The following is a 15113-nucleotide window of genomic DNA, read 5'->3' as shown; positions in this document are numbered from 1 at the left end:
ATGTGACAGGACTTGTTGGTGGAAGGCAGAGAGTTTAACAGGCAATTTAGATATTTCAAAATCACATTTTAACAAAAACTCCTCCCAATTTATTGAACACAAGTGAAGGTAATGAGAACCACACCTCTTTACCGTTCCTTAGAAAAGATTGAAGCCATTTAATTTTTAATATTCCATTCATAATTTCAAAATCTATTGCTTTTATCCCACCTTCCTCATAATTTTTGAGCAAATCTCCTTTTCTGATGTAATGATGCTTATTTTTCCAAATGAAATTAAAATTTAGTTTGTTAATTTCTTTGATAATCTTGGGAGATATAGCTAAGGAATATGCAGGGTAGATTAGCCTAGATATGGTTTCCATTTTTGTTAGCAGCGTTCTTCCAAACAGTGTCATGTCTCTTTGCAACCAATTGTTCAGTGTTTTCTTACATTTATCAACAGTATTTTGAATATTATTTATCTCACTAGTGTCTGAACATTTGGTTATCCAAATTCCTAGGTATCAAGTATCTTTTTTGACAGGTATATTTTATGATGAAGAATAGGAACAATTGTGGATGCTCATAAGTTCACATTTGTCAAGGTTCAAACGCAGACCTGAGGCTTGAGAAAATAACTCTATTGTTTTTAAAGCCAAAGGAATTTGTTCTTTATTCTTTAGGAAAAGTGTTGTGTCGTCAGCTAACTGACTTAGAATCTCGATAGTTAGGCTATAATCGCTGCTAGACGCTCAAGAGAGGAGTGTGTATCAACGTTAGGTTTACATGAACTGAATTACTTACGTGGTGGAAAATAATTCATTGTCATAAGGAATTGCCACAGTTAATTTTAACCTGTCAAGCTGGCTAGAAAGTAATAAATGTATTGCTAGCTTACTTGAGTAGGATTGTAAGCATCAAATAGCTTTGCTTGTTAGCTACCTACCAACGTTTCTTGCAAGTCATGTTTTGATTTTGAACGAAATAAACTGAACACAACAACTATAATTTTAACCTGGCAAGCTGGCTAGAAAGTAATGAATGTATTATTAATTTTAGCTGAAACGTTTTTTATTAGACCAAAATCTTTGCATTTACCGAGCTTTTAGTTTGAAATCCTCTAACCTTAAGTCTTCAATTGTTGCCAGCAACAATTGCCAGTCTGTGGAGTTAAAGAAAACGTTGAACATATTTTATTGCTTTGTAACATGTATGAAGTGGAAAGAGAAAGCGAAGAAGAACAGGGAAAGGGGGTAGGAGTTGCCAGGAAGGCACTCTTAAAAACACAAGGTTGGTGGGTAGAATATAAGAAATAGGGTGAAATTATATGATGTTACACTTGTACACTGGGTGGCGGTATGCACCTTTACGTTGTTTTTAATCCGCCAGTAAAACCGAGAAGAAGAAGAAGAAGAAGAAGAAGAAGAAGAAGAAGAAGAAGAAGAAGAAGAAGAAGAAGAAGAAGAAGAAGAAGAAGAAGAAGAAGAAGAAGAAGAAGAAGAAGAAGAAGAAGAAGAAGAAGAAGAAGAAGAAGAAGAAGAAGAAGAAGAAGAAGAAGAAGAAGAAGAAGAAGAAGAAGAAGAAGAAGAACAAGAAGAGGCGGCGGCGGCGGCGGCAGCAGCAGCAGCAGCAGGAATGTAAGGACTCACCGCGAACATCGGATGGTAACTGCAGCTACATAAGGTTTTTATTTATTTATTTTTAATGTCAGTGACAATTTGGACAGGCGAATACAGTTACTGGGGTGAACAAATATACCTAGAGACATTTGAAAATGGGTGGTCGTGTTTGCTTCGAAGACGCGAGATCATTTCATACCTAGTGAGGAATATATAATTTGGCTATCTATGATAGCTATGAAGCGAGGCATACATGTTATTGTTAATTCAAAGGTAGAATGCTATATTAATGCTGTATTTCACAATGGGGCTCACCCTGTGGTTAATGAATTGTGTTTTACGAATCAATTACCCTGATGTTTATAGTAGTGAATTCACTTGAATGAGTTCAAACAACGTTGGACGATTTAGGGATTTCCGATTTTCATCAACTGTCAAAGGTTATATTCGGTCTGCTGGCTATACCATGAATGGAGATGCGTTCAGTATTGGCGCTGGTTTCTTGTATTGGATGGTCAGTGTAAAGAAAAATAAATGGATGAATACTACCTGCTGGTGTCATAAACTTGCAAAAATTGACAGAACAACAGAACAAATTCGGGTAAATCAGGGACAGTTAGGCAAATATCATTAGAAAGGCCAGGAATACTATACTTTTCTCTTCCCTGGTTTAAAAAAGTGCTGCATGTTTTCCCTGGGCTTGAACCTTCTTCAGTTTGGGCACATATCAAGTGAATACATATTGGCTGTGTCCCAAACCGCAAATTTCCATATTCCACACTACCGGGGTCCGGAATACGCACTCCAGGCAAAATTTGGGACTAGCCTACGCACTCCGAACCATGGAAGTGCTTGTCTGGGTCCAGACCTTTGAATCCTAGCACTGCAGATTCAGGTCTGGTACAGAGACTGTAAAAAATAGGTCTGGCATCGTGACATGAAACAGCGGTTTCTCCGGTTGCCGAAGCGATTATCCAATCAGAGCCAAGGGCGGGACTAACGCCGTTGTCAAGATGTGCGCCAGAACCATGAATTAACAACAACAATGGCGACCGCTTTTCTATAAATACAGGGCGCATACGCTGTGCGGACGGACAGTCCGCAATCGTTCGCCGTTTCACAGTCCAGTCGTACCACCGCATACCCAAGCCCTACATTTCCCACAATCTTTGCGCGTCGTTTTCCTTTTCTGCCGGAAGTTACAGACTGTAAACATGGCCTCGTCCTTGCCCAGCGGTGTGCTTAGTTCTCTCCATGAATTGTTGTTCTTCTGAAAATCTTTATAATCCTGTTGGGATGAATCGCATAGGTGCCTGTACCTTCTCACCTCTTCAGCCAGTCTCTCTTCAAATGTTCACTCCATATCTGTTTTGTGTATTCCGCATCACCGCGTGTTTCCGGTGCCACATGAAATGCATGTCGATGTGAAACAGTTTCGTACCGAGCGATGATTTGTGTGACACAGGTACACGTACGCTAGGTACGCGCGGTCACAAAAATTGAGCTTCGCGCGGACATGCCAAGGTGGACGTACGCTGAGGTCCGCTATTTCGTCATTTTGACCGCCCGGACCCCAGCGGAGTCCATTACATTACATTACATTACAGGCATTTGGCAGACGCTCTTATCCAGAGCGACGTACAACAAAGTGTATAACCATAACCAGGAACAAGTATGACGAAACCCCTAGAGAGAAGTACCGGTCCAAGTGCAGGGAACAACCGCATAGTTCAACTTGGACCCTGAAGGTTAAACTGATTAACACTAAACAACGAGAACGGCAACAACGCAGTCTATGGAAAAAATACAAGCAGTAGTTAAGACAGTTAATGCACCTAAGTCACCTACGAAACAGCTGCCTAGTTACAACCCTAAGCTTACAGTCATTTACAGGGGGGTAGGGAGGGATGGGGAGAGGTGCAGCCTGAAGAGGTGAGTCTTCAGTCGTCGTTTGAAATGGGTCAGTGTCTCAGCTGTTCTGACCTCCACCGGGAGGTCATTCCACCATCGTGGGGCCAGAATAGACAGGAGACGTGTTCTGGAAGTGCAGGTGCGAAGAGGGGGAGGTGCTAGGCGTCCTGAGGTAGCAGAACGGAGGGATCTGGCTGGCATGTAGGGTTTGAATATCTTGTGGAGGTATGCTGGGGCTGATCCCTTGACTGCCTGGTATGCTAGGACCAATGTTTTAAATTTGATGCGAGCTATAACAGGCAGCCAGTGGAGGGTAGTGAGCAGGGGAGTGACGTGGGAGTGTCTGGGGAGGTTGAAGACCAGATGAGCCGCAGCATTCTGAATGAGTTGCAGGGGTCTGGTGGCAGATGCCGGTAGTCCAGCCAGAAGAGTCCGTGTATGCTACGTCTGGACCATGAAGTGGCCTTTAGCCTTTAAGGCTCGTACATACTTTCCGCATTCCGCGTCCGCGTACAGCTGCGGACTCGTACAGGTCGCGCGGACGCGCACATGGTTCCATTCATACTACAATTGAGGGTTCACGTCGGTCTGGTGTTCCACGCATGCGCATTTCCCGAGCCACACTCCATTCCAGTTCCATTACCACAGAGTGAATGCGTAAGTGAATGCGATGATAAGAAAATTTTCGGTTACGCTGACCTATAAAACGCTATTCCAAAAGCAAAATTAGACATGCTATACATCGTTAGAAAGCTTATACTCTCACCTACTGAATAAATGAAGTGTCAATCAAGACAGACTGTACTAAAAAGGGTGACAACGCCGTAAACAACAGGTGTGGTATTACGCACATCTATTTTGGAAGGTACCCAGCCATCACAAATGCGTGTGTATTTCACAACCGGATTGTCCAAGACAATATATGACCACTCAGTCTCAAAAGGGACATCTCTACGCGTAAAAGCAATGGGAAGGTTGTATATTTATTCAATATTTAGTCCCAGATATTGACTGTAGAATGACATGGTATCATTTTAAAAAACTTTGTCTCGTTTATTTCGTTATTCAGTGAGCAGCGCCCTATTGGCATATCGTAGGGCTATTGACGGGTTTATCTTGTTGCTGTGAAGGAATATGATTTTTGAGTGGTGAAAGAATATTTTTATGAATACCCATATAGACAATATAAATGTGGGTAACGGCGGATCTCCTCGCACAACCTCTCTTCAATACAAGAATCCATTTTGTTATCTGGAGCATGCGCAATCGGCGCGCTTGCTATGCATACAGTCTGCTCGGTTACAAATTTTGGGCTGCACGCGGACCCTCGCGGACATGGGTGGATGACGACATTTACGTCACGCGGACCAAAGCGGACCCTCGCGGACACGCGGACGCGGAAAGTATGAATTGGCCTTTAGACAGGATAGACGCGGTTATCCAGGCTGTTTTACGTCGATTAAAAGTACCAATTACTTTGAAATCCGAACAGCACTCTGATTTGAAGGCATTTATTCAAAGGGGAGATGTTTTTTGGATTCACAAATCACACAAATCCTCCCAGAATAGACACTGGGTCTATATGGGATTACCCCAACATCTCGGAAACGTTCACTTAATGGCCTCTCTTTCGTGTTTAGGATGCTGAATAATATTCTTGAATTTGTTATGACCCCCTTGATTAACAAATTTATTTTACATAGACGGTCTTCTCAATATTGCCCGACATTGTAGTTTGTTTTAACTTCGCGCCGCTCCACTCGTAGCCTGATATCAGACAGAATTGTCAACTCGTTACACTCCATTTCCATCTTTGGATTCAAAGGTCTGAGATGCGTTCAAATTCAGCGAACAAGTTGAACGTTTGCAAACTACTTAACGCTCAATGTTAGCTATCATCAACGTGAATGCTGTCACAACAATTTAATGTAGCTAACTGTCGATAGCTAACGTAGCTAATGCCAACTTAATGTTACCCATTTAAGTTAACTAGCTAGCTAATGCAAACAATTTGGAACGTTGTTAAAAAATTTAATTTAACTGTTCAAAGAAAACGTTCGCCACGAGCGTTCGCCTCTGTTCGCTGAATTTGAACGCACCTCTGGACCAAGCGGCCAAAACCAGACTTCGTTTTTGAAGCTCATTTCCTGGTGTTGTAGTTCCTGGTTGCTCACTAGCGCCACTACGGATGGCTCCAGTATAGGTGTTTTCATATCCGGTTTCCATGTAAGTCTACGGTACAAATGCGATCAAAATACAAAGTCAATAATTTTTTCTCACAAGAACAAATAGTCATAATAGGTGTATTTTATTGGTCTTATGACTGTCCATGGGTCGATTTCATGATTTATTGCGTCATTTGGGCTCAGTGCCAATATTTGTTCTGGACCAATGAGGTACAGTTTGCGTCACTTCCGGATTACTGCGAAGGACTGAGCTACAGTAGGGGCTACAGTCTATGGTCACTGGGGTGGGCGGTGGCGCCTCTTGGCCTTGACATTGCGGCTCCGGCCACGGTCCGCCTGTGCTAAGTCTGAAAATGCACGCATCCCATTTCGTGGTGATTTCATTATGGCGTGTGCTATTTACAGCTGCACTAGACGACCATAAAATAATCCTTAACCAAATAATTACTTGGCAGAAAGCGTAATCAGCTTGCTATATTTGGTAGTCCAGTAGTAGCCTATGCTAAAACAGTTCGCAACTTCGGCTACCAAGCCATTTGACTAGCTAGCTAACCTTAACCGGCAAACATTCAATCTGTCAGACGTGTTTGGCGGCTTGTCAGTCGTGTACATTCCGTAAATGTCTACCTGGGCCATGCTTCACGCATGTGACAAAACTACTATCTCGATTTTGGGATAAACACTTTTTCAGTTTCACGAAGCGAATTAAGAGTCTCAAGGTTCATTTGCTGAATATAGAACACACGATGAAATCACACACAGAATTTTACGAAATTAACCATCTTGGCATTTAGAAAGGAACATGTTTTTAGCATTTAAGAGACCGACAAGCTAGGCATTTAAGACAGTGGTTCTCAGAATCGGTTCTGGGGGTTCCTTGCGTATATTGGCTTTTCTCCATTGGTTTTGATGATTTACAAGAAAAAAATAATAGCCTAATAATAATTAGAAATTCAACGTAGGCTACATTATTTTTGTCTTCATGCACCAGGTGGAAAACTTGCTGTACAAAGTGCGTTGTCATATTTACACGCCTGCATATCAGTTATTAAAATACTTGGTAGATTTGTTAATCACCGCTGACAGTGTTAATTTTTATTCGGTAGAAAGTGATTTGCGAACGATCGGTCAGCTAGCGTCACCCAGCAAGTGAACACCACAAACGGCGATGGAGTAGCTAGTAGCAGTTACTGGCTCATTAACTGACTGTGGCGAAAACCTACGACGATAACTTGCTTGGTTAACAGCAGATCTACCAGACAGTTATACGAAAATTAGCCTAGTCAAATCACCAGTAGCCTACACATCTCTGATTGATTGACCATCAGTGTAGTCAATGTTCTTCCCCTGTGGTTCATATTGCTAATGCGTGAGCTAACCACGGATAGCCTACCTAGCTCACTGGAATGCTGATATGCTAGCTAAGCATATTCGTTTTGCTGAGAAACATAAATTGAAGATAACTGAACATAGCCTAATTGTATTTTTAATGTCATACATATAACGTGATTACATGACACAGTACAGTCACGGATGGAAATTAAACTCCGTAAACATCTGATAATATATTTTAAAACATAACGGCAGACAGTCAGTTAGCCTCGTTCAGGTTGATGGGCTTTTCCGCACCGGACTGTCAATCAAATTGTAAAAATCACAAGACCGCTTAACTCTATGGTTTTGGCTCCAAATCGAGAAAATGGCCGCGCCCGCCATTGAGCTTCAAAACGTGTTTTAGAGACCCACGGAGAGTCAATGGGTGACGTCACAGTAGCTTTGTCCATATTTTTTACAGTCTCTGCTCTGGACCCAGGAAACTCCACTCATAAGCACGGAGAAACAGTTAAATCAGTGGGATGCACTCGAGACTGTAAAAAATATGGACAAAGATACATTGACTCTCCGTGGGTCTCGAAAACACGTTTTGAAGCTCAATGGCGGGCGTGGCCATGTTTTCGATTTGGAGCCAAAACCATGGAGTTCAGTCGTTCTGTGTTTTTTGCACAGTGTGATTGACAGTCCGGTGCGAAAAAGCCCATCAACCTGAACGAATGATTGCAGAACAAACTTGAGGTAAGCTGAGTGTCTGCCGTTATGTTTTAAAATATATTATCAAATGTTTAATTTCCATCCGTGTCTGTACTGTGTCATGTAGTCACGTTATGTTTATGACATTTAATAATAAAATAAGTTTCAATTATCTTCAATATTTATGTTTCTCAGCAAAATATCACCGAATAGCTAGCATATCAGCTTGCCAGTGAGCTAGGTAGGCTATCCCGGATATTCGTGGTTAGCTCACGCATTAGCAATATGAACCACAGGGGAAGAACATCGACTACACTGATGGTCAATCAATCAGAGATGTGTACTGGCGATTTTTCACTAGGCTAATTTCCATATAACTGTCTGGTAGACCTGCTGTTAACTATGGAAGAGAATTAGGGCCACATGTGAATTTTTTTTTTGAGTTCTGACTTTAAAGTCAGAATTCTGACTTTAATCTCAGAATTCCGACTTTAAAGTCAGAACTAAAAAAAAATTATCGTGGCCCAAATCCTCTTCCGTAGTTAACCGAGCAAGTTATCACCGTAGGTTTTCGCCACAGTCAGTTAATGAGCCAATAACTGTTCGCCTACTCCACCGCCGTTTGTGGTGTTCACTCGCTGGGTGACGCTAGCTGACCGATCATTCACAAGTCACTTTTAAACGAATACAAATTAACACTGTCAGCAGTGATTAACAGATCTACCAGGTATTTTAATAACTGATCTGCAGGTGTGTAAATATGACAACGCACTTTGTAGAGCAAGTTTTCCACCTGGTGCATGAAGAGAAAAATAATGTACGTTGAATTCCTAATTATTTGTTTTTTTTCTTGTAGATCATCAAAACCAATGGACAAAAGCCAACATATGCAAAGAGCCCCCAGGACTGATTCTGAGAACCACTGGCTTAAATGCTCTTGTCGGCCACTTAAATGCTAAAAACATGTTCCTTTCTAAATGCCAGTCTTACAATGGTGGTTAATTTTGTTCAATTCTCTGTGTGTGATTTCATTGTGTGTTGTATGTTATCCAGCAAATAAACCTTAAGACTCTTAATTCGCCTCGTGAAACTGAAAATTTTGCAGTGTTCATCCCAAAATTGGGATTATAGTAGCTTTGTCACATCCGTGAAGCATGGCCCAGGTAGACATTTACGGAATGTACAGGACTGACAAGCCGTCAAACACGTTTGACAGATTGAATATTTGCCGGTTAGGGTTAGCTAGCTAGTCAAATGGCTTGGTAGCCGAAGTTGCAAACTGTTTTAGCATAGGCTACTGGACTACCAAATATAGCAAATAAGCGCTGCTTACGCTTTCTGCCAACTAATTATTTGGTTAAGTAGGCTAAAGGAAATAGTAAAAATGACTTGGCTACCGAAAAACTTCAGAGGAGGATTATGGTAAATGGACTGCATTTATATAGCGCTTTTATCCAAAGCGCTTTACAATTGATGCCTCTCATTAACCAGAGCATTTAGGGCTTAGGTCTCTTGCTCAAGGACACTTCGACACACCCAGGGCAGGGCTCGAATCGGCAACCCTCCGACTGCCTAGACAACCGCTCTTACTTCCTGAGCTATGTCGCCCCTATGGTCGTCTAGTGCAGCTGTAAATGGCACACGCCATAATGAAATCACTACGAAATGGGATGCTGAAAAGTGGACCGTGGACGATGAGTCGGAGCCGCAACGTCAAGGCCAAGAGGCGCCACCTCCCACCCCAGTGACCATAGACTGTAGCCCCTACTGTAGCTTAGTCCTCCGCAGTAATCAGGAAGTGACGCAAACTGTACCTCATTGGTCCACAACAAATATTATAACAGTGCCCAAATGACACGATAAATCATGAAATCGACCCATGGACAGTCATAAGACGAATAAAATACACATTGTGACTACTTGTTCTTGTGAGAAAAAATTATTGACTTTGTATTTTGACCGCATTTGTACCATAGACTTACATGGAAACCGGATGTGGAAACACCTATACTGGAGCCAACCGCAGTGGCGCTAGTGACCAACGTCTCTCAACAAGAGCAGGAAGTAAGCTTCAAAAACAAAGTCTGGTTTTGGCCACTTGCTCTGGATGCACTTTGTGACGATATCTGACCCATAACCTTTAACCTTTGCCGTAACTATGGGTAAAATTCCGGTAGCCTAATAAACTTGAGGGGAATAACGTGAGAGTGAGAGGACATATTATCAACCATCTGAAATGCTACTGTATTTATTTCATATTTATTCAAGCGGACTGGACGCCGTTATCTATTTAAATGCAAGTCCTGTAAAAATTACACATAACTGTCTAAATGAAAAAAAAAACAATATACATATACATTTTCGTTATATTGATACGACCTCTTCTACAATATCAACTCTTAGACTAATTAATTCCTTAATCGCGACCATTAAGTACATTGGTGCAAGTGTCGCTTCACAGTTTGCAACTGTTTCCCTAAATGGCTATTTTGCTTCCTGCGACTTGGGTTACAATTGTGAATATGTAACGGATCGCGAGAAATTCTAGTAGGGACCAGCCTTTTTCATATTAACCTGAAATACACAAGACGGGACACTTCTACAATATGATCTCAAGTAAAGACATATTCCATTAATCTCTACGGGGTGGTCGATACACGTCCCCTTAGCAACTAAAGCTAGCACTGGGCGACCGCTGACATAGAGTGAAAGCACCTATTATCGACCACTTTCGTTCGACAGACAGGAAAACGTAAACTGATTTGCAACTATATATGAAATAGGTGAAATATCGGTAACAACCTGTACCTAGTTATGTAGGGAAAAATGTCCTTGTTATCCTCCAGTGGTTATTTTTTAAATACTTTCGCGATTTTTTTCTGTGCAGGCGAATAAGTCAGAGGTGGTCCAGCGCTAGCTTTTGGTTGCTAAGGGGACGTGTATCGACCACCCCATATAAATGAATGGAACTTGACACAAATTTGCTAGCATACTGTATAAGTGTCCTGTCTTCCGTATTTGAGGTTAATATGAGAAAGGGTGGTCGCTATTAGCACGTCTAGGAATCCGTACATATTCACAGTTGTAACCCAAGTCGCAGGACGCAAAATAGCCATTAGGAAAGCAGTTTGAAATTATGAAGCAAGGTCTGCGCCATAGGATTTAATGGGTCGCAATGAGATAATTCCAAGAGATAATTCTATTTATTAGAGATAACTTGACATCGTTACCTATTAAAATCTAAGTCCTGTAAAATACACATAATAAACTGTCTAAAAGTGAAAAACCAACTTCATACATATACATTTAGTTATATTAATGCAGACTTATTTACTTTATCAACTTTAAGTCTGCATTAATATAACTAAATGCCGGAAGCAAGCCCACTAATGAAAAAAGATGGGCAGTGGCAAGGATAAGACGGAAGTTTATAATTCAAAATGGGACCCGACGATCAGCACCGATGTAGTCAATATAGCTCGCTACACTCCTTAAAAGTACATATCTTTAAACTAAAAAAAACAACTCATACTTTACATATTGTGTTATTCATTAACACTGTTCCACTTTATTTATATACAAACTCCTCACTGTGCACCATTTTCCTATGACATGATTTCAGTTTCCAATCCGAGAGAGGCAGCGACCGCACTAGACTAGACTACTGTCATCCGCCATTACCGTTGTTCTTGACAGTTTTCTTGAAAGGAATTATGGGATTTTTCCCAGTCGGAGCATGCACGGATGCACACTTCAAATTTTGATCAAACGGAGTGCGCATCCGGGTACTTTATCCGTGCTCCGCACTACCGAACTTCAGTTTGGACTCGCACTCCAAGATGGAGACATGCTCGCTATGCGCACTCGGAGCGTGGAAGTATGCGGGTTGGGACACAGCCATTCTCTTTTCTAAGTACTTCCTTGTTTGGAGCCACACAGAGGACATTTCCTATTGCATGTCCCTTTATGTATGGGACAAAGATTATTCCAACATATTTTAGTAGTGTGTTTGTAGTTCCACCAGTGGCGCCCAGGTTGTTAGTCTCCTTCCACTGAAGATTGATATTGATAGTGAATGAGTGTGTAATGGTTCTGTATGTTCTGTTCTGAAGCTCTAGGGAAAGGGCTCCTGTTGAGCAGCAGTACCAACAGTGAGAGGAGCTCCATTCTGAGCCACCAGGCAGAGACTCGCTGAAGAACACACCGCAGCTGTGCAGAGGACAGGGCAGCCGTGTGGATCTTCATCACGCAGACTGGGAGTTACACTGCCACTCTACACATCCAGTCAAAAGGTTCTACCTCAGCGTTGTTGGGCTATACTGGCTTCACAACTTCTGGCTTGAAAAATCACTGGGATGGTGCCTTCATTCACTCTGAGATGGAGTCATTTAGCCCAGTAGAAAAAGGCTCTTTACCGACTTTCAATGGAAACACTGAAGGGAGCAGTTACTACAGAGAGAGCAGGGCCAAAAATGCAGATTGTGAATACCTCAGCACTACAGCATTAGGCTCAAGAACTACTCTGATGGTTGACCAAATGAAAACTGAGACTAATGAACAATGTAGTGTTAACCATGATGAACATCTTCTCACTGCAATAAAAATTGAGCCTGATGAACTGGACCAAATTAATACAAAACAGGAAAACCACAGAGATGATGGGGATTTTGGAAATTTGCCAGTGAACACACTGCCGACTGAATCTAATTATGATTTACCTGAGATTGAAATGGAAACTGAGGAAGATCAAAGTGAATGTGGTGGTGTTAGAAAGAGGTTCAGTCTTCAGGGTAATAAGAGTTTAAGTGACAGGAAAAACATTAGGTCTCACAGTGAAATTGACCTGGATGAGAAATCATATGTTTCTAAGGACAGTGGGAAGCTTTTACAGACTTCAGAGGTCAGTGAAAGGCAGAAAGAGACTCCCACAGGAGATAAGTTGTATGCCTGTAGACCACATTCTTGCCCTGACTGTGGGAAGAGCTTCAGGAAATCAGGAAACCTGAAAAGACATCAGCTGATTCACACTGGGGAGAAACAGTTCACTTGCACACAATGTGGGAAGAGTTTCAGTCGCTTGGAGCACTTGAAAACTCACCAGAGAATGCACACAGGAGAAAAACCATATTCTTGCTCAGACTGTAATAAAAGTTTCAGTCGCTCTGAGCACTTAAAAACTCACAAAAGAATGCACACAGGTGAAAAACCATATTCTTGCCATGACTGCAAGAAAAGTTTCAATCACTTGGGAAGTTTAAAACTCCATCGGCAAATTCATACAGGAGAAAAACCACATTCTTGCAATGAGTGTGGTATGAGTTTTAGAGAATTAAGAATTTTAAAACGGCATCAGCAAATTCACACTGGAGAGAGACAACACTCTTGCACTGTCTGTGGGAAGTGTTTCAGTCACTTGGGGGCTCTAAAAATTCACCGGAGAACTCACACAGGGGAGGAGCCATACTCTTGCTCAGATTGTGGAAAAAGTTTCTGTCATTTAGGAAACTTGAAACAGCATCAGCTAACTCACACAGATGAGTCATACTCTTGCACAGTCTGTGGGAAGGTTTTCTTTCGCTTAGGGAACTTGGAACAACATCAGTTGCTTCACACAGGTGAGAGACTGTACACCTGCAGTGAGTGTGGGAAGAGCTTCACTCACTTGGGAAGCTTACACACTCACCAGAGAATTCACAAAGGAGAAAAAACCTATATTTGCACCGAATGTGGACAGAGGTTCTATAGGCTAGGAACTTTTAAAGAACATCAGCGGGTTCACACTATTGAGAAAGAGTACACCTGCATTATATGTGGTGATAGTTTTGGCCATTTGGGACACTTTAAACAACATCAGCAAATTCACAACAAAGAAACTCTTTTCATGCCTGAAGATGAGTTGGTGTAAATTCTGTGTGGTTGTAATGACGCTTCCCACAGCCTTATTATTCAGACCAGATGAGGAAGTTCCTACCAGTTTTGGAAGCCCAAAATTTCAAAGGATTTCAAAACCATCTTGGTTGATTGAAGAATCTGCGGGGTTTTGAAACGTATATGTCAAATGTTGCCCTGTTAAAGCTGGATGGTGAGGATGGTGTTCAGTCCGCTGGAATGACAGTGCCTCGTCGCACACCAGGGACTCCTGCTAGTTGATTGGTCACCTGCAACTCTGCTTGTTAAACTGCACATAAAGTGTCTTCCTCCAATTCATGTTTGTGTGAGCCAGTTCTGCAGAGGACTGTGTGATAAAAATCAACCACTCACATGACGTTTTGCAGGAAAGCTCATGTCACATTTGCGATTTCTGGAAGCTACTTTTAGCTAAACCTTTGTGTGCATGCACTGAAATTCTTGTTTCATTCAGAATTTTAGTTTAAAAATAGTGTTTTAAAGCAAGCAAGTTATTAGGCTACTTCAGAAACATCACTTGTACAGAGGCTTTTAGGGTCACAGTGTTGTGCTCGACAAACACTTATGTTATTTGTTAAAAATCAAATGGAGACAGTGATATCTCAATTAAAACTCCTATGCAAAATGGAATATTAGGCCCTACTTAATACAGGAAATTTGAGATGACTCGAAGTTCATTTGTAAGTTTTTAGTTCCCAGATGAAGCAATGCAGATTCTCATCTAGTTGGATATTTTTTCAATTCTAATTTCAGCTGTAATTTTTTCTTTGCATAGTCCTGAAGGCCTATTGTATATTGTTATTACTACTGTGTATGTTTTTTCTTTAACATGTAATTGGCAATAAACCTTTGAACTAGTCATAAAAAATGTGTTCATTATGTACAATATTCCTTACTTATTTTCAAGAGGAACATAAAGCTGCTTCGTATGGGTGCGTGTGTGGGGGTTAATCTCAGGCTCTCCAGTGTCTTGCTTCCGTTGGGAAGACACTAAAAGCGCATTTTAGATACTTCGCCTCGTGCGCTCTTACCGTGCTGTTTCATGCAGGCTATATAAACGTGGACAACCCGGTGAAAAATATTACGTAATTACCAAGGTTGGAATTGAAATAAAAACGGAATATAGGCTGCCAGTCACAAGTGAAACGAAATGGTTGTTCCATTGAGAATGGTTGCTCACGCTCACCCTCCTGTCCACTCATATTTATCGACATAAATCCCAATTAGTATGATTGTATGAAAATAATTCATTAAGTGTAATGCAAGATAGGCATAACATGTTAGGCCTACAAATTTACTACTGCACATATCATTCATAAGTTTCAAACATGTTGAATTAAAAACATAATCTGGCTAAAAACGTCTCATATCCCTTTTTCTTGAAAGACAGACTTCTGTGTAATGGTTAATATGCTGATTATGATCTGATTTTAAGCCTATGCATATAATAGCTTAACCACCACACAACTCAGTCATGTTGA

At 41.3% G+C, this 15113-nt stretch overlaps 1 protein-coding gene across 4 annotated transcripts; it reads left to right on the top strand.

Annotated features, from left to right (window-relative positions):
- The first annotated feature begins 1541 nt into the window (after window positions 1-1541).
- LOC118220798 (zinc finger protein 883-like) lies at window positions 1542-14500 on the top strand. Of its 4 annotated transcripts, none has more exons than XM_035405041.1 (2): window positions 1542-1664; window positions 11838-14500. In XM_035405041.1, exon 2 carries the CDS (start codon window positions 12104-12106, stop codon window positions 13628-13630), a length of 1527 nt encoding a protein of 508 aa, XP_035260932.1. In that variant the 5' UTR covers window positions 1542-1664; window positions 11838-12103; the 3' UTR covers window positions 13631-14500. The 4 variants fall into 4 exon arrangements, with proteins under 4 accessions (XP_035260932.1, XP_035260933.1, XP_035260934.1 ...); XM_035405042.1 differs by having other exon boundaries at window positions 1552-1645; XM_035405043.1 differs by having other exon boundaries at window positions 1573-1618.
- Window positions 14501-15113: the final 613 nt, after the last annotated feature.

This window comes from Anguilla anguilla, chromosome 2 (genome assembly GCF_013347855.1).
Source record: "Anguilla anguilla isolate fAngAng1 chromosome 2, fAngAng1.pri, whole genome shotgun sequence".
Taxonomy (NCBI): Eukaryota; Metazoa; Chordata; class Actinopteri; order Anguilliformes; family Anguillidae; genus Anguilla; species Anguilla anguilla.
Note: the sequence above shows the minus strand (reverse complement) of the source record. Positions and strands in the feature narration are given on the sequence as shown.